The sequence below is a fragment of the Schistocerca cancellata genome, chromosome 9 (genome assembly GCF_023864275.1).
Source record: "Schistocerca cancellata isolate TAMUIC-IGC-003103 chromosome 9, iqSchCanc2.1, whole genome shotgun sequence".
Taxonomy (NCBI): Eukaryota; Metazoa; Arthropoda; class Insecta; order Orthoptera; family Acrididae; genus Schistocerca; species Schistocerca cancellata.
This window is the reverse complement of record NC_064634.1, coordinates 494,717,151-494,741,776: the sequence shown is the minus strand read 5'-3', so window position 1 is coordinate 494,741,776 and position 24,626 is coordinate 494,717,151. Positions and strand designations below refer to the sequence as shown.

Here is a 24,626-nt window from a genome sequence, read left to right as displayed (position 1 = left end):
CCTCCCTCTTTTTATTTGTGCCTTTTTAATGGATCGACAGTTCAGGGTATGTGTGGGTTCTGTCCTGTCAGACGCCTTTCGCCAGGAGAGTGGGGTGCCACAGGGCTCAGTTTTGAGTGTCGCTCTCTTCACCATAGCGATCAATCCAATAATGGATTGCCTCCCAGCTGATGTATCAGGCTCCCTTTTCGTGGACGATTTTACCATCTATTTTAGCGTGCAGCGTACATGTTTCCTGGAGTGCTGTCTTCACCATTGTCTTGACCGTCTTTACTCCTGGAGTGTCGCCAATGGCTTCCGTTTTTCTGCCGAGTAGACGGTCTGTATTAACTTCTGGCTCTACAAAGAGTTTCTGCCACCGTCCTTACGACTCGGTCCCGTTGCTCTCCCATTCGTGGAGACAACAAAATTTTTAGGTCTTACATTTGACAGGAAACTTAGCTGGTCTCCACATGTGTCATATTTGGCTGCCCGTTGTACCCGTTCTCTAAATGTCCTCTGTGTTCTCAGCGGTCTCATGTCATGGGGAGCGGATCGAACCGTCCTGCTTCGCCTATGTCAGTCGATCGTCCGCTCGAAGCTGGAGTATGGGAGCTTCGTATACTCCTTTGCACGGCCGTCCATCTAGCGCCGCCTCAACTCTATACAACATTGGGGTTTACGTCTTGCGATCGGAGCGTTCTATACTAGTCCCGTTGAGTCTTCATGCTGAAGCCAGTGACTTGCCACTAACCTACTGGCGCGATATACTGCTTTGGCGGTATGCCTATCGGCTATTGTCAATGCCTGACCACCCATCTTATCGTTCCTTTTTTGACGACCCTCTCAACCGTCAATACGGGTTGTATGTCTCTGCCCTACTACCCCCTGGAGTTCGCTTTCGTCGCCTCCTTCAGCACCTTGATTTTTCACTCCCTGCAGCCTTTCAGTGGGCAAGAGCCAAACACCACCTTGGCTCCAGGCTCAGGTTTGCGTTCACCTTGACCTCAGCTCGCTCCCAAAGGAGGTTACCCCAGCTTTGGTATACCGCTCCCATTTTGTCGAACTTTGTTTGAAATTCATTAATATGATCTTCATTTATACAGATGGCTCTAAGACCAATGACAGTGCTGAGTGTTCTTTTATTGTTGGGGCACACAGTTTCAAATACCGGCTCCATGGCTATTGTTCGGTCTTCACAGCTGAGCTATTTGCCCTCTACCAGGCTGTTCTTTACATCTGCCGCCACCGACATTCTGCTTATGTTATCTGCTCCGATTCCCTGAGTGCTATCCAGAGCCTCAGTGATCCGTATCCGATTCACCCTTTCGTGCACCGGATCCAACGCTCTCTTCAGCAGCTGGCAGACGACAGTTCTCCGGTTACCTTTATGCGGGTTCCTGGCCATGTCGGTATCCCTGGGAACGAAGCTGCAGATGCCGCGGCCAAGGCTGTGGTCCTCCAGCCTCAGACAGCTTCTTGTTGTGTCCCTTCTCCATATTGTAGCAGGATCATTTGTCAGCGCATTTTATCGCTGTGGCATGCCGATTGGTCTACACTTACTGGAAACGAGCTTCGGGCCTTGAAACCTCTCCCCACGGCTCGGACGACCTCTTCACACCCTTCTCGGCGGGAGGAGGTCGTTTTGGCCAGGTTACGAATTGGACACTGCCGGTTCAGCCATCTCCATCTGCTGACGGCTGCGCCGGCACTGTTCTGCCGATGTGGGCAATTGCTGTCGGTACACCACATTTTAACGTCCTGTCCGAATTTTAATACACTGCGCTTTGATCTTGGCCTGCTATGTACTCTGGATGCCATTTTAGCAGATGACCCAGGAGCAGCTGCTCGCGTTCTTCGTTTTATCCACTTGACAAATGTGTCTAAGGACATTTGATTATGCTTTTTTTTTAATTGTATGCCTGTTAATGTCTTTTATAGTGTTGTCCCTTTTAGTTGCTGTTTTAACCTTGTGCCTCGCGGTGCATTCCTAACTTAGCCTGGGCGCTAATGACCATTGTAGTTGTGCTAGGGTATGAAACAAAATTTGTGATGAGATTGAGGATTTTATAAAATGTCAAATGAAATATGCATTCAGCAGTCTATATTTCCACTTTTACTTTATTTTTGTGACCAACTTTATTGTTTCACTGCATCAGCTTATGACCCCTCAACTGATTTGTAGGAAAAATCCAACCTCATGTGCTATTGCAGTAAGAGTCAGCATTCAGTAAGTGATATCTTTAGAGGTCTTTTTAACAGTGTGTTCCCTTTATTGATTCCAGTGTGCAGTTGATGGATAGCGAGATTGTGTTGTTAAAAAGAAGTCTACGGATACCCGTTACTGAATGCTGGCCCCTTTACGATCGTGCCCGAGGCCCGATTTTTCGTACACGGGGCCTGAAGATGGCATAGTGAAACGCTAAAACAGGTTACACAAATAAAGTAAAATTGGAAATATAGACACGTGAAGATCATTTTGATTTGACATTTTATATTGAATATCCTAAGTCCCCCAGCCGTCCTGTATAAAGAGGAGCTTACAGAGCCTTGAGGATTTTGTGGTAGGGAAGACGTAGCACGTAATCACAGATGTAGAGCCATCAAAAGAAGTAGAAGTAGCTTGAGGTGTGCCAGAGGGAAGTGTGTTGAGCTGCTTGCTGTTTGTAACTCTTCAGGCTTTCCCGGCGAGATCTCGACATGTGGAATAAACGGGTCTACTGCCGGATGTTTGTGTTGCTCTGGCACAACATTTTGGCCACGTAACTTGTTGCCTTCTTCAGGTGCTACCTGAGACTGCCATGTTGGAGGATCTTGTCCAGTAGTTATACCCAGAGGGTGCTGGGTGCTGTTCGTTTCGTGGTAGATAATATTACTACTAACTGCAGACTTTTTGCAGTTAATGCAGTTATCTGTACTAAAGAAAATATTCACAAATATCTTTAAGATTTCAAAGTGGTATTAAGATTGGTAAGTTGCTTTAAATGTATGCAATTTAAAATTATGAGCTTCACAAAATGCAATAAAATTTATCGTATGGCTACACGTTTCACTGTGTCACGCTTGGAATTGGTCAACTCGAATAGAATGGTTTGTAGGGATACGAAATGGGATGACCGCATATGCTTAGTTGTAGGCAAAATGGGTGCAGATGATTTGTTGGCAGTATTTGGGGGAAATGTAATTAGTCTACAAAGGAAATTGCTTACAAAATGCATGCATCCAATGTTAAAGTATTGGTCAGATGTGGGGGACCCATTCCGAATAGGACTAACAGGCACACAATTGGTGACAGTCAGTTTGACCCACAGGAGAGTGTTATGGAAATGTTGAGAAACCTGAATTGGCTGATGCTTAAAGATAAGTGACAATTATTTTGCAAAAACCTATTTACAAAGTTTAGAGAACCAGTATTAAGTGAGGCATATGAAGATATACTTCAGCCACTTTTGTATTGCCACCATATGGATGGCAAGACTAGATAGAGTAACTACAGTGCACAAAGAGCCATTGAAGCATGGAAGAAACCCTAAAATGTGATATAGTACTAAGTACCCTTTGCTATGCACATTAGTGTTTTGCAGAATACATGTCTGGATGTAGAACTGGTGAAAATATGACATAAAACATGCCACTATCAAGGATGGAGCAAGACAATGCTGAAATTCAGATACTAGTATTCTGAAGCACAGTATCTCCCACAGGCATGCAGTTAGATGTCAGCTGCAAGGAGATGGTACAGGTACACTATATAACTCACGGAGATCGAAAGTCTTGACATAAGGAGGAAAATTAATATCTATATAACCACTTACTCAGTTCTGATGTACAGCTTCTGTAGAGTTGGATAGAAAGCATCTTAACATTTTTGAAAGAAGTGCAATGAGGAGATTCTTTGGGATCTGTTAAAGATCGACAGTGGAAATGTGAAAACCAAGCACTGTTTCATAATTTTGTATTTGATACCGGAGAAAGAGCATAAGAATATTCTTTGTCTAACCTCACTGCTCAGATAGTGCACTTTGATTTTAGATTAACAGAAAATTGTTATATTTGTACTGTTTTGTTGTAGGTAGTCTGTCTTCACAATCGTCGAGGGATCCTTCGCCGGCACCGTCAAGTGCATCTACCCTATCGTCTTCTACTCCAAACCTCGCGTCCCTCGATAACACTGGGCGGCAACCTGGAAGAGTGCCTGTATTGCCTTCTAACCCGTACACCCCTTTGCAGACTGGATCGGGGTCACCACTGAGAATAGCACCACACGGTAGCAGCCATCCACATCTCTCAGCAGGTGCTTCATCTGTCCAGCAAGTGCAGCCAGAACAGAGGTTTGTTACAAGCAATAAGCAAACTATTTCTATTGTGTTGCACATAGTCATTACTTTCTAAGATGTACTTAATCCAGTTATCCTAATTTTCGCAATAAGATATGCTACTATAGTGCAAGTTATTTTTTAACATTGTTACCAAAAATCTCAAAGTTGTTGACCGATTTACTTCAGATTTTTACACGACACTCTAATAAACATTCAGACAGACGTAGGCTGTATATATTTTTTAACTGATTCTGAGAAAGAAAATTCTGCGCTATGCTGCGCTGCAAAAGTGTACAGTTTCATTTTCTTGGACAGAAAGGAGGGAGAAGGAGATTCGGACATGTATCCAGTTCCCATATAAATATACACCGAAGAGTCAAAGAAACTGGTACACTCGCCTAATATCGTGTAGGGCTGCTGCAAGCTTGCAGAAGTGCCACAGCACGCCATGGCATGGACGCTAGTGATGTCTGAAGTTGTGCTGGAGGTAATTGAAACAATGAATCCTGCAGAGCTGGCCATAATTTTGTAAGAGTACAAGGGGGTGAAGATCTCTTCTGAACAGCATGTTGCAAGGCATCCCAGATATGCTCAATAATGTTCATGTCTGGGGAGATTGGTGACCAGCAGAAGTGTGCCCCTGGAGCCACTCTGTACTGGAATTGCCCAAATCTGTTGGAATGCACAATGGACATGAATGGATGCAGGTGATCAGACAGGATGCTTACATAAGTGTTACCTGTCAGAGGCATAGCTAGACACATCAAGGGTCCAATATCACTCCAATTGCACACGCCCCACACCATTACAGAGCATCCACTAGTTTGCACAGTGCCCTGCTGACAAGCGGGGTTCATGGCTTCATGAGGTTGTCTCCATACCCATACACATCCATCGGCTTGATATAATTTGAAATGAGACTTGTCCAACCAGGCAACATGTTTCCAGTCATCAACAATCCAGTGTCAGTGTTGACGGGCCCAGACAAGTTGTAAAGCTTTGAGAGACAAGGCATAAAGCTGCATGTTGTGCAGTCATCAAGGGTACAGGAGTGGGCCACCAACTCCAAAAGCCCATATTGATGATGTTTTGTTGAATGGTTCATACGCTGACACTTGCCGATGACCCAGCATTGAAATCTGCAGCAATTTGCTGATGGGTTGCACTCCTGTCATGTTGAACAATTCTCTTTAGTCGTTGTCGGTCCCATTCTTGCAGGATCATTTCCCGGCCGCAACGATGTTGGAGATTTGCTGTTTTCCCAGATGCCTGATATTCACGGTACACTCGTGAAATAGCCATATGGGAAAATCCTCACTTCATCACTAGCTTGGTGATGCTGTGTCCCATTGCTCATGCGCTGACTATAACACCACATTCAAACTTGCTCAAATCTTGATAACCTGCCGTTGTAGCAGCAGTAACTGATCCAACAACTGCGCCAGACACTTGTTGTCTTATAGGTGTTGCCGACCACAGCAATGTATTCTACCTGTTTGCATATCTCTGTTTTTGAATATGCTTGCCTATACCAATTTCTGTGTTACTTCAGTGTACTTAGCAATTGTAAAGCATTGTTGGATTCACTAGACATTTAAGAGAGCGTACAATATCAAAATAGGAGCAAGATCACTTAGTCTTTTGTCCAGTGCCCTTTAGTGGTGTGTGAACTCTAGCGCCCCCCCCCCCCCCTCTCTCTTCTCTCTTCTCTCTTCTCTCTCTCTCTCTCTCTCTCTCTCTCTATTTATGTGTGTGTTGTCTCCCGATATTGTAGCCTGGCTGTTTAAAAAGTTTGCATGTCCTTTTCTTTATGTGCTTGTTTACTGTTAAAGATATCATATGTTTAGTAAAACATAATTCTGTCCTCTCATATGACATCTATTCGATGGTGGGTTTCCTTTATTGCTTATTTAAATAATATTTGAGAGAAAAGGGATGGCTCTGCTTATTAGCTACCAAGATGTAACATTTGGAGAATGGATAAGCCCTGAAGAATATTAAGCCATTCACATTCTACAAAGGTAATGTTACTTGTGTCGCAACACAATTTGACCACTTAAACAGTAGACAATTTTTTTTTGTCCAGGAAAAAAACCACGAAAAATTCAGGAATTTTTCATTGTTTTAATCTTGAGATAAATTTTTGTAATTTTGACTGGTAAGAACTGATAGTCTAACAAAGAATTTTACTGTACCCACTACTGTGGAATAGTACTGCAGCAATAAAATGTAAATGAGAGAATAAAACCAAAATAAAACTTACAATAATAAAACTTAAGTTGCAAAAGGTAATGCACCATTTACAACAACACCACACTGTGCACACACAAGTGCCTGTCAAAAGCAAAATGTGCCAAAGGCCTTGAGACAAAGACAGTGGAATACTTGATAACAGCAGAATACTTCCAATGAGCGTGACGTCATAACTGTTTACATTAAGTTCGGTTTGAGCCAGCAGGCTCATGCGCATGTACAGTTGAGTTGTGTATGAGCAGTACCTTCTGCTTCTGGCTACTTGAAGAGTGGCTGCAGCATGACACGGGGAAGTTATGGGACGCAGAAAAATTTTTCTGGTGCACCTAAGCTGCCAGATTTGCGCATGTACAGAGCAGTCTGGGTTGTATTGGGGAGGGGGATAGTGACCAGTGTTTACATTAGTGATTTTGATGCTTTCTCTTCATTTACATTTCATATGACAAATGAAAGCAAAATGGATTTCTGTGGCTGGAAGCTATCAAGGGAATTAAAATATAGTCACATAATTACAGAAGGCTAAAATGTCACTAGTTTCAATTTTCTGATTTTATTTTATTTCCATGTTTTTGCCAGTCAAGCATTAATCGCCTTGCACAACAACAAAGTTATTTTTGTCGATTTTCTACATAATTGTGGGTTTTATTAATCTTTGCCACACACGCAGTCAATTTATAAGAAACAAAATGTTTCATTCCACACTATTGGCTAGTTTCAAGTGTTCACTGAATTTAAAGTGCACGTTTTTATCTTCTGGCACGTATGACATTTTGTGATAATAAAGAATCAAACATGAGACAACACAGTACTGGTACTCCAAGAAAATTTGCATCCCGAAAAGCACAATAAAAAGCTCAGTGTCAGGTTGTGGCCTACTTCGTTGTAAATCTGGACATAAGAATGTGTCCTTTAAGCTGAATTATGCATTTTAGTGTGGTTTACAAAATTCCTATATTTTGAAGTATCATCTGATGTCCTATTTCCTTTATGATGATGTGTAAGGACTCACTGCCATATGTGTTTAAACATATGGGCTACCTATATCACCGTAGCTGCCCACGTGCAGTTACGTCTGTTTTCTGGTGCTCTCTGGCAGCTGCTGAAACAACCCATTTCAAGGAGGTCACAGGAGAATATTGCAAATGGTTCTTTGAAAAGCGTTATTTTCAAAGGAAATTACCTTTTATGCAAGATGAATTATGTTATATGTGAGAATGAGCAATGAATTTTTTAAAATCACAGAGGATTTGACTCTCATTTAAAACTTAACAATTTGAGTACCAAACCACTTGGAATAATTTAGAGTTCAGAAGACCAGACATTAATGTCATTGTTTGAAATTTTACTGGCACATTTGTGTGTTGTATCTTAAAGTATAACTCTCGCTAAAAAGACTAGTGTTACATGTGAAAGCTTAGCTTTTCTTGTAGTTTACTAATCCTCAAGATCAGTATTATTTGTGAAAGCTTAGGTTTTCATGTTGCTACACTACATACATTAATTTAAGCCATTAACTTTTCCTGTTTTTGTGTTCACTCTACTTAACAGTGATGTTGTGCTGGGAAGTTCTATGCTGATGTATAAAACCTTTACCATTCAAAGGATTGTTGTTCTTACTGCTCAGAGGGAAACTACACTGTTGTGTATCATGGAAAAAGTGTATTTTCACCTCGGAAGAAGAGTATTTTCACGTGGGGAAAAATTCGTTTTTAACCAAGAGCCCCAGAATTTTTCTTTTTTCTTGTCCATGTATACACCCTGTAAAACTTTTAATAAAGCAGTTTCCAATGCTACTAATTTTCTGTAGTCCTGTACCACCTGCATGAATCTGTGTAGCAATGATACATTTTTGGGAAGCATGTTCTTGCTCGCACTTCAAATGGTGGCCCTAATAACTGCTTTGAAACTCTAGGGCACACTATAGTAATCTCTCTTCTGTTAAGGCATTGTGAAAACAAATGTGCTGTCTGTTTTACGTATAATTCCACATACGTTTTATTTACAGGTACAGTCCAGCTGTTCAGCAGATGGGCTTCTCATCTCCACATATAAATGGCCCAAATGTGGGGATTCCTCCCACTTCGAGGATTGTGCGAACTAATATGGAAGGAACTGTTGCAAGGAGTGATGTGCAGGATGGCTCGGAGCATCTCGACCAGTCACCAAAAAATCAAGAACTGCAGAGACAGATGCCTTATGCACCACCTGCTGTAACACAGCAGCAAAGCAGTGGACAGGTGCCTTCGTACCCTCAGCAACAAGGCCAGAGAATGCAAGGGGACCACCAGGCGTCAGCTCAGTTCATGCAGCCTGGTCAGCATCAGTTACAAGGCCCCCCCACTTTGTACGGTGGTGTCAGTCCTCAGAAGAGTCAAGGAATGTCTAATGTTCAACAGGCATCACCAGTCCAGACTGCTTTCCAGACTTTGAATCCAATTTTTAAGCCACAGGTGACTGGTCAGCAGCACATGGATCAAAGTTCTCCCTCTCAGCAACTTTTAAATCAGAGGAAGCCAGTCGATAGACCTCAGCCCCAAGGGCTTCAGTCACAGACCCCTGCAGGCAACCAGTATCAACAGAGCGTGAGTGTCTACGAAAACCAGGGAGCGAATCCACAGGTACAGCAGGCACCGCAGCTAGCGAGGACAAACTTAACACAAACACCAGTGAATCGTTTGCAAGGACAGAATCAGTTTTCCTCTTCTACGTCAAACCAACGACTGGTGAACTTGCCAGAACAAACTTTTGTTCAGCCTCGAGCCCAGGTTCCAAGTCAGATAATGCGCCCACCATTTAATCAACCTGTGGGACAAGCTTTCACTTCTGAGCCTCACAAGAGTGGTACGCAGTTGCAGCCGACAAATCAGTTTCCACAGCCTCCAAATCAGCTCTCGACTGGTGCTCCCACTCAGCAGCCGTATACCCCAAATACTTACGGACAGGCCAGGAACAATCCACCCGCGAATCAGTTCTCATACGCTTCGAGTCAGCCGTATTCACAGAGTTCAGATTCACATGTAAACTCATCTGCCAGGCAGATGCAGCAGCAGCAGCAGCAGCAGCACATTCCAGGTCAGTTCCCTCCACAGCAGCCAGCTGGTGCCTCTTATCAGTCTGGAATCACTGGTCCTGCTTCACCAGGCTACCCAGGACAGAACAATGTGACTCAGATGGGCACACAACAACAACAGCACCACCACCACCAGCAGCAGCAGCCACAGCCACAACCAGTACCTTATAAATCTGGAGCATCTGCACCAACGTTAACACAGTTCCCACCATCTATTCCAAGGAGTCAAGATCAGGGCCCTTATTTGCCAACCTCACAGGGACCACCACAAATGACATATCCTCCACAGCTACAGCAGCAGCAGCAACCACAGCAACAGGTGCCTCAACAACTACAGCAGCAGCAACACCAGCAACAGTTGCTTCAACAACGTCAACAACAACAACAACAACAGCAACAACAGCAACAGCAGCAGCAGCAGCAGCCGCAGCCGCAGCCGCAGCAACAACTGCTTCAACAACAGCAGCAGCATCCGGTAGCTCCATGGCTCAACACACAAGTGACACCCATTCAGCAGCAGCAGCAGCAGCAGCATCACCCATTGGTCAAAAGGTATCCACAGCAGGTATGTAAAAAGTACAAGAATGTAAAAAATGTTAACTTTGAGAGAATAAAAGCTGACTGCAATTATATAAGCACTTTTTAGGCTGCAGATTTTCAATATCTTGGATTCAAAGTTCCATATTCTGGTGTTGGAGAGAATAGATGGAAATTGAGTGGAATGAAACATAACAATGATGTACAGCAGATGGATTATGTAGATAAAGGCAGCAGAATGCTGCTAGAATATGGATCACAGTTGATGTAAATGGTTTGCTTTCAGTCAGAGCAGCCTACGGGTATAAGTTGTAACAGAGTTAGTAAATGTTCACAAATAGTAGCGTGTCATAACAGCTGACACAGGGTGTGGAGTTGTGTCCAGCAGCTTGTTTTACTGCTAGGTAGTGGGTGGTTAATTATTGGCTGCAGTTTGGCAGCTGCCGTTTATTTGTGTAGACAGATGGTTGGTTCGGCACATTATTTGCATACCACATTCATCAGTAAATTGCAGAATGTAGAAAACTTGGAGATCCATTGCATAATTGCTGATTGGCCAACTAAATAACTACGGAAAACATGAGGATGCTCTGGCAAAGGCACGAAGCAGGTGGAAGAAATTAGGCAACGAGACTTCTGTGAGCTTTTATAGGAGATAGTAGCTCCTGAATTTGAATCTGACCAAAATGTTAGCACTGTCAGGATGACCTTACTGTGTGTGTCAAGGTACCCATGGTATTCTAATCTCTGCAGTTAGTGTTGTAATCGGGTTTTATATATGAGTGATATAATTCTACGTCTACAGGGTTATTACAAATGATTGAAGCGATTTCACAGCTCTACAATAACTTTATTATTTGAGATATTTTCACAATGCTATGCACACACATACAAAAACTCAAAGTTTTTTAGGCATTCACAAATGCGCAATATGTGCCCCTTTCATTCGGCAGACATCAAGCCAATAATCAAGTTCCTCCCACACTCGGCGCAGCATGTCCCCATCAATGAGTTCGAAAGCATCGTTGATGCGAGCTCGCAGTTCTGGCACGTTTCTTGGTAGAGGAGGTTTAAACACTGAATCTTTCACATAACCCCACAGAAAGAAATCGCATGGGGTTAAGTCGGGAGAGCGTGGAGGCCATGACATGAATTGCTGATCATGATCTCCACCCGACCGATCCATCGGTTTTCCAATCTCCTGTTTAAGAAATGCCGAACATCATGATGGAAGTGCGGTGGAGCACCATCCTGTTGAAAGATGAAGTCGGCGCTGTCGGTCTCCAGTTGTGGCATGAGCCAATTTTCCAGCATGTCCAGATACACGTGTCTTGTAACGTTTTTTTCGCAGAAGAAAAAGGGTCCGTAAACTTTAAACTGTGAGATTGCACAAAACACGTTAACTTTTGGTGAATTGCGAATTTGCTGCACGAATGCGTGAGGATTCTCTACCGCCCAGATTCGCACATTGTGTCTGTTCACTTCACCATTAAGAAAAAATGTTGCTTCATCACTGAAAACAAGTTTCGCACTGAACGCATCCTCTTCCATGAGCTGTTGCAACCGCGCCGAAAAATCAAAGCGTTTGACTTTGTCATCGGGTGTCAGGGCTTGTAGCAATTGTAAACGGTAAGGCTTCTGCTTTAGCCTTTTCCGTAAGATTTTCCAAACTGTCGGCTGTCCCTACTTGCTTTATTCGTCGACTTCCGCGGGCTACGCGTGAAACTTGCCCGCACGCATTCAACCGTTTCTTTGCTCACTGCAGGCCGACCCGTTGATTTCCCCTTGCAGAGGCTTCCAGAAGCTTTAAACTGCGCATACCATCGCCGAATGGGGTTAGCAGTTGGTGGATCTTTGTTGAACTTCGACCTGAAGTGTCGTTGCACTGTTATGACTGACTGATGTGAGTGCATTTCAAGTACGACATACGCTTTCTCGGCTCCTGTCGCCATTTTGTCTCACTGCGCTCTCGAGCACTCTGGCGGCAGAAACCTGAAGTGCGGCTTCAGCTGAACAAAACTTAGAGTTTTTCTACGTATCTGTAGTGTGTTGTGACCATATGTCAATGAATGGAGCTACAGTGAATTTATGAAATCGCTTCAATCATTTGTAATAGCCCTATATATCTAAATGCGGTCTAAGGCACTGCAGTCGTGGACTGTGTGGCTGGTGCCGGCGGAGGTTTGAGTCCTCCCTCGGGCGTGTGTGTGTGTGTGTGTGTGTGTGTGTGTGTGTGTGTGTGTGTGTGTGTGTGTGTGTGTGTGTGTGTCCTTAGGATAATTTAGGTTATGTAGTGTGTAAGTTTAGGGACTGATGACCTTAGCAGGTAAGTCCCATACAATTTCACACACGTGTGAACATATCTAAATCTATACTTTACAAACCACAATGAGGTGCATGTCAGAGGGTATGCCCCGTTTTACCAGTTTCTAGTATTCCTTCCCATTCCATTCACATGGATTGTGGGAAGAATGATAGTTTGAAGGCCTCTGTGTGTGCTGTAACTATTCTAATCGTGTCCTTATGACCCCTATATGTGCAATACATAGGGGTTTTAGTATATTTCTAGAGTCATTTAAAGCTGGTTTGTGGAACTTTGTTAATAGACTTTCTCGGGATAGTTTACATCATCTGTCAGGAGCCTTCCAGTTCAGTTCCTTAAATAGCTCTGTGACATACTCCCACAAATCAAACAAACATGTGACCATTCGTGCTTCACTTGTCTGTATATGTGAATATCCCATGTTAGTCCTATTTTATATGGGTCCCACACACTTGAGTAAGGTTTTAATTGAAGTTTGTGGTAGGGTGGACATTGGATGTACGTAGTCTATGCATCTGTATTAGCTCCAACGATACAGTGGCATAATGGCTGGCACATCTGTCTAGTAAGCAGGAAACGTGGATTCAAGTTCCAGTCATGGTACAAATTTTATTTCATTCCTTTGGCTTCTGTCCTTACCATATTTAAATGGCTGAACATTTAAAGCAACTTGTCAATCTTTGCACCACTTTGATCAAGATCTGACTGAGTATTTATGCAGCTTCTTTCAGACAGTACTCCATTATAGATAACTGCTTTAGCTGCAAAAACTCTGAAGTTACTAATAATATTGTCTTCATGGTCATTAATATACTTACAACATGAACAGCAAGTGTCCCAACACTCTCTTTTGAGGCGCACACAAAGTTACTGCTACATCTGACAATGACTCTCCATCCAAGATAGCAGGCTGCATCCTTCCTACCAAAAAATTCCCAGTCCAGTAACAAATTTCCCTTGATACCCCTTAAGATCATACTTCCAACAATATATGTAGGTGTGGTACAGAGTCAAATGCTTTTTGGAAATAAATAAATACTGCATCTGCCTGACTGCCTTGATCAAAAGCTTTCAGTTGGCACGTGAGGAAAGTTTGAGTAGGATTTTGTATGATGGAGGTTATCGGGATGTATGCTGGTTGGCATGGAATGGGTCATTCTGTTGGAGATACCTCAAGATAATATGTTCTAAGATTGTACAACAAATTGATGTCAGGGATATTGGATGGTAGTTTTGTGGATCACTTCTATTACTGTTCTTGTGCACATGCTTGACCTGTGCTTTCCTCCAACTACTGGGCACGATTTCTTGTTTGAGGGATCTACAATAGATTATAGTTAGAGAGGGGCTGGTTCAGTATAGTAACTGATAAGGATACCATTAGGCCCTGTAGCTTTGTTAAATTGTAACGGTTTTAGCTGTTTCTCAATGCCACTGACACTAATACTTCTTTCACCCATCTCGTCAGTGGTACGAGCGTTACATTGGGACTAGTCTCTTGGGTTTTACATTGTAAAGGAACATTTGAAAAGAAGAGTTAATAATTTCAGCAGGTGCTTTGCTACCCTCGATTTCAGCTCCTGTCTCATTCACTAGGGACTAGACACTGACTTGGTGCCACTAACTGCCTTTACATATGACCAGAATTTCTGTGGGTTTTCTGAAATATCATTCAACAACATCTTGCTATGGTAGTCATTGAAGGCATCATGCCTTACTCTCTTGACAGGCAAATGTGTTGCATTCAGCACCTCTCTGTCTATAAACCTACGCTTTGTTTTGCACCTATTATGCAATAGTCTGTTTTTTCTTTAGAAGTTTCTTTACAGTGGCTGTATACCATGAAGGTTCCCTCCTATTATGAACTGTCTACTGGGTACCTATATATCCAGTGCATGGTCAACTATTCTTTTAAATTTTAGCTATAGTTCCTCTACATGTCCCGAAAGTTTGAAGTTCCTCATTGAGATAGGACACTGCTGAATTTTTATGTAGTTTACTAAACATATGAGAGTTGGAACTTTAATAGTGACAACTATTTATTTACAGCTCGTACAAAATAGATACGTGTTTCAAAGTTTTACTGACCTTCAGAGCAGTCACCAGCATTGTGTATAACACATTGCCAATGATGTGGAAGTCGTAGATTACTCTTAACAGTGCCAGTTGTATTGACAGTTCGAGCGGCACGGTCTATTGCCTGACAGATTTGTAGCAGTTCTGAAGCGAATGCCGTGAAGTGTTTCCTTCAGTTTATAAATCGAGTTGAACTCTCCCGAGGGCTTAAGTCAGGGGAGTGCACTTAGCAGCCCCGTCAGTGAAACAAATCAGTAACAGCTTGCACTGTATGATCTTGAGCATTGTCCTGCAAAATGATGGTTATGTCCTGCAAAAAGTGTCATCACTTCTGTCTCTGTGCTGTTCATTTTTGGAACACAATCTACGACCATCTTAGACACAGAAGTGATGACATTTTCTGCAGGACCTGACCATCATTTTGCTGGACAATGCTCAAGCACGTACAGTGCAAGATGTTACTGATTTGTTTGACTGATGGGGCTGCTAAGTGCTATACCACCTACTGCACTCCCCTGACTTAAGCCCTCGTGAGTTCAACTCGATTTATAAACTGAAGGAAACACTTCACAGCATTCGCTTCAGAACTGCTACAAATTCGTCGGGCAATAGACTGCGCCGCTGAAACCTTCAACACAACTGGCACTGCTAAGAGTATCCTACGAGTTCAAAATCACTGGCAACGAGTTATCACAATGCTGGTGACTACTTTGAAGGTCAGTAAAACTTAGATATGTGTTTCAATATTGTACGAGCTGTAAATAAATAGTTGCCGCTATTAAAGTTCCAACCCTCGTATATGTGTTTCTGTTTGTTTTAATTGTCCTTTCTACTTTGGTAATCATTGTTGCCACAATTGCGTCATGATCACTCGTACCAGTTTTGGTGTGGACGTTCTCAAAGAGGTTTTTTTTCGTCATGAGTAGAGTTCCTAACTAGATGTTCTTGGTAGTTTCCAGAAAAGGGTTTTAGTAATGTTTCACAAGATTTCTTTATCACACCCACAACTAATAACACTTTTACTTTCCAAATTAATTGTTGGTTGATTAAAGTCTGCACTAATGATTGGGGAACTTACATACAAGTGAACGGAGGTTTTCTCTAAAGTTTTCGGTTACATCTGGAGATGAGTCTGGTGGACAATAGAAGGATCCAGGTATCATTTTATGCCCACTCCTAATACTGAGTCTTGCCCAAAGTCTCACATGCAGCTTCAATATCTGCCTTGGTGGATTTGAGTTTCTTGACTACTGCAACAAATACAGCACCTACATTTCTCGTTTTCCTATCCTTTCAATACACACTCAGATTTTCCCCAAAAATCTCACAGCTATCAGTTTGAGGTTTCAACCACCTTTCTCTACCTATTTTTATTTGTACTTCACTGCTTTTCAGCAGTGCTTCAAACTCTGGTTCTTTGTTGAGAAAGCTTTGGCAGTTAACCATTAGGATTTTGATACTTTTACCTGTGGGGGAATCATTTCTATCAATCTTACACTGATTCTTCTTGGTTTCCTACAGCTGTCAGTATCTGGATTGGATGAAGAGTGTACAGTTCTCAACCGTATGGCACAAGTTCAGGAAGTCACGGGCTACCTTGTCACGGAACCTTCGAAGTCTTTCCACTTCACTCTGAACCAAAGGGCTACAATTGGGGACAATCCTGCAGATTGTGAGATTCGTTTAAACTCTATGTGCAAGGCTGGTCTTCTCAATCTACTTTGTCAGTCTTGGAATGACAAGTATGACCCCGGAGCCCAAACAACAGGCATCATTTGTTCCAGCATGTGCCACAGTCTGCAGTTGGTTGCATCCTGTTCGCTCGAGGCTGCTGACTAGCCTCTTCAACATGTTGAATTGGACCCCCAGGCATACACACGGAGTACACATTGTATCCTATCCTGTTCCTTGCAGCCATTTCCCTAAGGGGTGCTATCATTCACCAAACGTTTGAACTGCCAATGTTAATAGATCTCCTATTCTTTTGTGTTTGCCTATGCTTGACAGCAACAAAACAGGTTTCCCCAGAAAGGTGAAGTGAGTCCCACTGGCTCAGTTTCAGTGAAAGACAGCAGCTCAAACTTGTTGCTTAGGGGGATCGATACAACACTTTAGTCTTTCCTCATCCCCATCCATCCTGTACAGGATGCCAAGATCTACCATTGACATGCCATTTGCAGTAAAGTGGATGAGCAATGACAGATTCTATACTTTCTGCAGAGGAGATAGGATCCATAGGAGAGAATAGTACTTGAGATACCTCTGGTGTTGGTTCGCAGAAGCTCTTCCAACACACTGATTTGCAGCAGATGCCTATTGTTTGACAGTAGTCAGGGCGATTTCCCGCTTCTTACGTATGTCAACCAACTAACATAGTTGCATTGTCAGATTGACTCATTTTGAACATTAGTTTTTTCTTGTTGTGCTTCTTTTTGTTATTTACAATAGCTTAATGCCTTTTCTGACAGTGTTACCATAGTCTTATTATGAATCTTGCACCATCGTCCTCAACTGTGCCTGCTGGTGATTAAGATGGTGGTGGAAAAAAAGTGATGAGTTTGCTTTCAGGTGGATGCCGGCTTGTAGATATTCAGTGAGAAATGGTCAGTTTTGTTCATAATAAATGGTGTAGTAGAAAATGGTGTCATTTGAAGGGGGAAGGAGAGGGGAGATGTGGAGAAATGTAGCTTTGAGATAAATTTCAGATGCTAAGGAATGCATGCTATTTTTTGTTCCTTTCTCATTTGTCCCTGTCTGATTGCAACAGAGGATGATATTACTTGGATACTTTTTAAAAGTTAGTGTATTGGATGGTTTTTTAATTTGTGATGCATGAGTAAAGTGTTGCTCACATAGCAAGATTGTTTTGTTGGTATCTTGCTGTTACATGCTTCTGCCATGTGTATATTGTTACTTCCTAACTGTTTGCAATGATTGATTGCATTGTTAGCTGTAACAGGTAGAAAATGCAATTTTGACTGAGAGATACTCATGCAGCAGTGTTCATCTTCAGCATACCACTGTAGAAGTTGGCACAGAAACAGCTGAGTAAAAAATCGGTGCAGTTCATACATTTATTTATAATTCAAAACAACTTTGGAGTTCATGTGAGATAATTTGTGTGAGATGTGTGTGCCAATTTGAAATTCTAGATTCACACATTTACTATTGGCGTTGCTTCTGTATACTCTTTCATTGATTGTATCAATACATATTTGTATTGTGCTATTTTGTGAAATTTCTAACACTCCTACTGCCATGGTAAACTTGTACTGTTATTGTCAATTGTAGCCACAAATTTAGTGCTCTTTCAAAATTTTTGAGATTGGTAGGCCTACCTTCATTCAAAACAATCTTTCTCTAATTCCATTGTACACCTATGTGAGAAGCAGATCATTTTTGAGAATTTTTGGACACTTAAAAAAACTATTTTTGTAAATTATTGTTAAGAGTGTTTTGGATAATTCATTTCATAGCAAATCAACATTTGTGATTCACAGTTACTGCCAAATAATAGATCATCACATATTTCATTGTATGTCAGTGCAAATAAATGAGCGTTTTTGAGAATTTTCAGAAGGTTACATTGTCCTGTGCCTAATCTAATTTGTAATAAATTGACATTTATGATTTAGTTCCTGTAGCAGATATTGTAACTAACACATTATGTTAAAACTTGTTTTCTTTTAAAGAGAACTGCATATTTGCTACATATACTGTAGCTTAATTCTATTTTAGGGTTTGCTAACAACTGCAATTAACCTCAAAAAGTTTTAGGAAACTAGTAATTTTTACCATGGGTTTTTCAGTTGCCTTGATTGTAATCTTTGTTTTGTGTATTTGCTTCAGTTCTTAGAGAAAATTAGGCAGTTTCTAGCCCAACTTGTTAAAAGACAATCAGCAGGCTTAGTTTAAAATTATTTATTCACTATCCTTTTATGCATTGCACCAGCCAAAATGCAGCCCCACTCTAAATGCTGTTCTTGAACATGGAATGAGTTGGGTGACATTTGTAGGCAACTGGAAATCACACTGACTAATGTCAAATGATTGGCAGCTACTGTGAATTGCTGTGCTGGAAGAGCTCCCAAGAGTCATGTACCTGTGGTACACCTCAAGTACTGTCCTCTCATATGGGTCGTATCTCCTCTGGTAGGAAGTATGGGATCAATTATTTCTTGTCCACTTGACTCCGAGTGGTGTTTCAATGGTAGAGATAGGCACCCTATAGAGGGTTCACGGGGACTAGGGAGGACTTGGGATTGTTACACCAACCCCCTAATAAAAAATTCTGAGGTGTTGTCTTTCACTCTAACTGAAACTGAGCCAGTGGGATTCAATTCACCTGTTTTGGGGAAACCTGTTTTGTCTGGTGTCAAGGGGAGGCAAACACAAAAGGGAAGGAGTCTATTCATCGTTGACAGTTCAAACGTACGGTGAATGATTGAACCCCGTAGGGAAATGGCAGTAAGGTACAGGAAAGGACACCAGGTGCACTCTTTGTGTATGCCTGGGGTCTCATTCCACATGTTGAAGAGGCTATTGCAGCAGCTGTTAAGGAATTAGTGTGCAATCAACTGCATGTTGTGGCACACATTGGAACAAACGGTGCTGTCATCTTGGTTCAGAAGTCGTACTTGGAGCATTCCATCGACTAGCAGAGAAAGTTGAGAAGACCAGCCTCATGCATAAAAATTCAATGAAGCTCACATTTTGCGGTATTGCCCCCAGACCTGTCATGCCCCTTCACTTCTGTACTGAGTGGAAGGATGGAACCAGAATCTTTGAAGGTTCAGTGACAAGCTAGGCTTCAACTTCCTGGACTTTTGCCATAGTGTTGAGAACTTTTTCTCCCTAATCAGGCCTACCCAGGTTTCGGGGTACATCGAAGGCTTTTTTTTAGGTTAGGCAACTCTCCATCCAATCCAGAAAACAATGTTGTTGTTGTTGTTGTTGTTGTTGTTGTGGTCTTCAGTCCTGAGACTGGTTTGATGCAGCTCTCCATGCTAATCTATCCTGTGCAAGCTTCTTCATCTCCCAGTACCTACTGCAACCTACATCCTTCTGAATCTGCTTAGTGTATTCATCTCTTGGTCTCCCTCTACGATTTTTACCCTCCACGCTGCCCTCCAGTGCTAAATTTGTGATCCCTTGATGCCTCAGGACATGTCCTACCAACCGATCCCTTCTTCTAGTCAAGTTGTGCCACAAAATTCTCTTCTCCCCAATCCTATTCAATACCTCCTCATTAGTTACGTGATCTACCCACCTAATCTTCAATATTCTTCTGTTGCACCCCATTTCGAAAGCTTCTATTCTCTTCTTGTCCAAACTATTTATTGTCCATGTTTCACTTCCATACATGGCTACACTCCACACAAATACTTTCAGAAATGACTTCCTGACACTTAAATCTCTACTCGATGTTAACAAATTTCTCTTCCTCAGAAACGCTTTCCTTGCCATTGCCAGTCTACATTTTATATCCTCTCTACTTCGACCATCATCAGTTATTTTGCTCCCCAAATAGCAAAACTCCTTTACTACTTTAAGTGTCTCATTTCCTAATCTAATTCCCTCAGCATCACCCGACTTAATTCGACTACATTCCATTATCCCGTTTTGCTTTTGTTGATGTTCATCTTATATCCTCCTTTCAAGACACTTCAAGACACTGTCCATTCCGTTCAACTGCTCTTCCAAATCCTTTGCTGTCTCTGACAGAATTACAATGTCATTGGCGAACCTCAAAGTTTTTATTTCTTCTCCATGGATTTAAATACCTACTTCAAATTTTTCTTTTGTTTCCTTTACTGCTTGCTCAATATACAGATTGAATAACATCGGGGAGAGGCTACAACCCTGTCTCACTCCCTTCCCAACTACTGCTTCCCTTTCATGCCCCTCAACTCTTATACTGCCATCTGGTTTCTGTACAAATTGTAAATAGCCTTTCGCTCCCTGTATTTTACCCCTGCCACCTTTAGAATTTGAAAGAGAGTATTCCAGTCAACATTATCAAAAGCTGTCTCTAAGTCTACAAATGCTAGAAACATAGATTTGCCTTTCCTTAATCTTTCTTCTAAGATAAGTCGTAAGGTCAGTATTGCCTCACGTGTTCCAATGTTTCTACGGAATCCAAACTGATCTTCCCAGAGGTCGGCTTCTACCAGTTTTTCCATTCGTCTGTAAATAATTCGCGTTAGTATTTTGCAGCTGTGACTTATTAAACTAATAGTTCGGTAATTTTCACCTCTGTCAACACCTGCTTTCTTTGGGATTGGAATTATTATATTGTTCTTGATGTCTGAGGGTATTTTGGCTGTCTCATACATCTTGCTCATCAGATGGTAAGAGTTTTGTCAGGACTGGCTCTCCCAAGGCCGTCAGTAGTTCCAATGGAATGTTGTCTACTCCCAGGGCCTTTTTTCGACTCAGGTCTTTCAGTGCTCTGTCAAACTCTTCACGCAGTATTGTATCTCCCATTTCAATCATCTACATCCTCTTCCATTTCCATAATATTGTCCTCAAGTACATCGCCCTTGTATAGACCCTATATATACTCACTCCTTCCACCTTTCTGCTTTCCCCTCTTTGCTTAGAACTGGGTTTCCATCTGAGCTCTTGATATTCATACAAGTGGCTCTCTTTTCACGACAGGTCTCTTTAATTTTCCTGTAGGCTGTATCTATCTTACACCTAGTGAGATAAGCCTCTACATCCTTACATTTGTCCTCTAGCCATCCCTGCTTAGCCATTTTGCACTTTCTGTCGATCTCATTTTTGAGACGTTTGTATTCCTTTTTGCCTGCTTCATTTATTGCATTTTTATATTTTCTCCTTTCATCAATTAAATTCAATATTTTTTCTGTTACCCAAGGATTTCTACTAGCCCTCGTCTTTTTACCTCCTTGATCCTATGCTGCCTTCACTACTTCATCCCTCAGAGCTACCCATTCTTCTTCTACAGTATTTCTTTCCCCCATTCCTGTCAATCGTTCCCTTATGCTCTCCCTGAAACTCTGTACTACCTCTGGTTCTTTCAGTTTATCCAGGTCCCATCTCCTTAAATTCCCACCTTTTTGCAGTTTCTTCAGTTTTAATCTACAGTTCATAACCAGTAGATTGTGGTCAGAGTCCACATTTCCCCATGGAAATGTTTTACAATTTAAAACCTGGTTCCTAAATCTCTGTCTTACCATTATATAATCTATCTGATACCTACTAGTATCTCCAGGATTCTTCCATGTATACAACCTTCTTTTATGATTCTTGAACCAAGTGTTAGCTATGATTAAGTTATGCTCTGTGCAAAATTCTAACAGACGGCTTCCTCTTTCATTTCTTAGCCTCAATCCATATTCACCTACTATGTTTCCTTCTCTCCCTTTTCCTACTGTTGAATTCCAGTCACCCATGACTATTAAATTTTCGTCTCCCTTCACTACCTGAATAATTTCTTTTATCACATCATACATTTCTTCAATTTCTTCGTCATATGCAGAGCTAGTTGGCATATAAACTTGTACTACTGTAGTAGGCATGGGCTTCGTGTCTATCTTGGCCACTGTAATACGTTCACTATGCTGTTTGTAGTAGCTTACCCACACTCCTATTTTTTTTATTCATTATTAAACCTACTCCTGCATTACCCCATTTGATTTTGTATTTATAACCCTGTATTCACCTGACCAAAAGTCTTGTTCCTCCTGCCACTGAACTTCACTAATTCCCACTATATCTAACTTTAACCTATCCATTTCCTTTTTTAAATTTTCTAACCTACCTGCCCGATTAAGGGATCTGACATTCCACGCTCCGATCCGTAGAATGCCCGTTTTCTTTCTCCTGATAATGACATCCTCTTGAGTAGTCCCTGCCCGGAGATCCGAATGGGGGACTATTTTACCTCCGGAATATTTTACCCAAGAGGATGCCATCATCATTTGACCATACAGTAAAGCTGCATGCCCTCGGGAAAAATTACGGCTGTAGTTTCCCCTTGCTTTCAGCCGTTCACAGTACCACAACAGCAAGGCCGTTTTGGTTAATGTTACAAGGCCAGATCAGTCAATCATCCAGACTGTTGCCCCTGCAAGTACTGAAAAGGCTGCTGCCCCTATTCAGGAACCACACGTTTGTCTGGCCTCTCAACAGATACCCCTCCGTTGTGGTTGCACCTACTGTACGGCTATCTGTATCGTTGAGGCACACAAGCCTCCCCACCAACAGCAAGGTCCATGGTTCATGGGGGGGCAGAAAACAATAGCTGTAGAAAACCCGGAAATATCAATGTAAGATCGAAAGTAATGTCTCCCACAGATAATTATGTTTAACTGACGAAGCATTTGCAACAAAATGCCAGAGTTCTTGCTCCTGAAAAGCAGTGAAGCACACATAATATGAGGTGCAGAAAGCTGGTTGAAACCTGAAATTGATAGCAGTGAGATTTTTGGGGAGAATTTCAGTGGATATTGAAAGGTTGGGCAAATGGGAAATGGAGGTGGTGAATTTGTCGCTGTAGACAAGAAAGTCAAATCCATGAAGACAGAAATTGAAGCTGCATGGGAGATTGATAGGGTAAGACCCAGTATCAGGTGTGGGCATAAAATGGTCTATTGATGTGACTGAGAACTTCAGAGAAAACCTCAGGTAACTATGCGTAAGTTCTGCAATGATATAGTAATTGTCAGTGGAGATTCTAATCGTCTGCCAATCAATTGGGAAAATTAAGAGTTTTGTTAAGCCATCCTGTGAAATGTTACCAAATGCCTTCTCTGAAAACTATCTAGAACAGATAGTTAGGAGTCCCCACTCATGATGGAAATATATTGGATCTAATGTCAACAAATAGACCTGATGTCTTTGAGGATGTCCACATCAAAACTGATAACAATGTCTGTGACACTGTTGTGGCAACAATGATTACCAAAGTACAAAGGACAGCTCAAACAAGCAGAAGCATATATATGTTCAGCACACTAGATAAAAAATCAGTAGTGTCATATCTCAGTGAGGAACTAGAAACTTTCACCACAGGACAAGAGTATGTAGAGGAACTGCAGCTCAAGTTTAAAAGTATAGTTGATGATGCAGTGGATAGATATGTACCCAGTAGAACACTTCATAATGGGAGGGAACCTCCATGATATACCGTCACTTTGAAGAAACTTCTAAAGAAACGGAGATTAATGCATAACTGGTAGCATAGGGCTGTTAATAGAGAGAAACTAAATGCAATGAATTTGGCTGACAAGTGAGAAATGCATAAATCCTTCAGTGACTATCGTCTCAGGATACTGTCAAATGATCTTTCACAAAACCTAAAGAAATTCTGGTCGCATGTAAAGGCTGTTAGTGGCAGCAAAGTTGGTGTCCAGTCCCTAATGAAAGAGACAGGAACTGAAATTGGGGGTACCAAAAAGGAAGCTGAAATGCTTAACTCTATTTTCAAATGTTCCTTTACAAAGTAAAACCCAGGAAAATAGCCCCAATTTAGCCACTGTACCATTGAAGAGATGAGTGAAATAAGTCTGTGTCAGTGGTGTTGAGAAACAGCTGAAATAGTTAAAATAGAATAAAGCTCAAGGCTCTGGTGGAATCCCTGTCAGATTATATACTGAATTTGTGGCTGATTTAGCCCCTCTTCTAACTATAATCTTTTGCTGTTTCCTCAAACAAAAAACTGCCAAGTTCTTGGAAAAAGGCAGGTCACACCTGTCTACAGGAAGGGTAGTAGAAGTGATCCACAAAACTGCAGTCCAATATCCTTGAGATCGATTTGTTGCAGAATCTTAGAACATGTTCTGAGCTCAAACATAATGAGGTATCTTGAAACAGAATGTCGTCCTCAAAGCCAACCAGCATGGATTTCAAAAACGTCAATCATGTGAAACCCAACTCGCACTTTTCTCGCATGACATACGGAAAGCTTTGGATCAATGCAACCAGGTAGGATGCAGTTTTCCTTGATTTCCGAACAGCATTTGACTCTGTACTGCACACACACTTATTCTCAAAAGTACAATCATATGGGGTATGAAGTGAAATTTGTGAATGGATTGAGGGC

General features: G+C 41.8%; 1 protein-coding gene across 1 annotated transcript in view; it reads left to right on the top strand.

Annotated features, from left to right (window-relative positions):
- The window catches only part of LOC126100202 (protein transport protein Sec24A), a 150,929-nt gene that overhangs the window by 31,638 nt on the left and 94,665 nt on the right, over window positions 1-24,626 (top strand). The window contains exons 4-5 of the mRNA XM_049910762.1: window positions 4,052-4,310; window positions 8,557-10,186. Coding sequence (XP_049766719.1) covers window positions 4,052-4,310; window positions 8,557-10,186 — 1,889 coding nt within the window. The remainder of the gene's footprint in view (window positions 1-4,051; window positions 4,311-8,556; window positions 10,187-24,626) is intronic.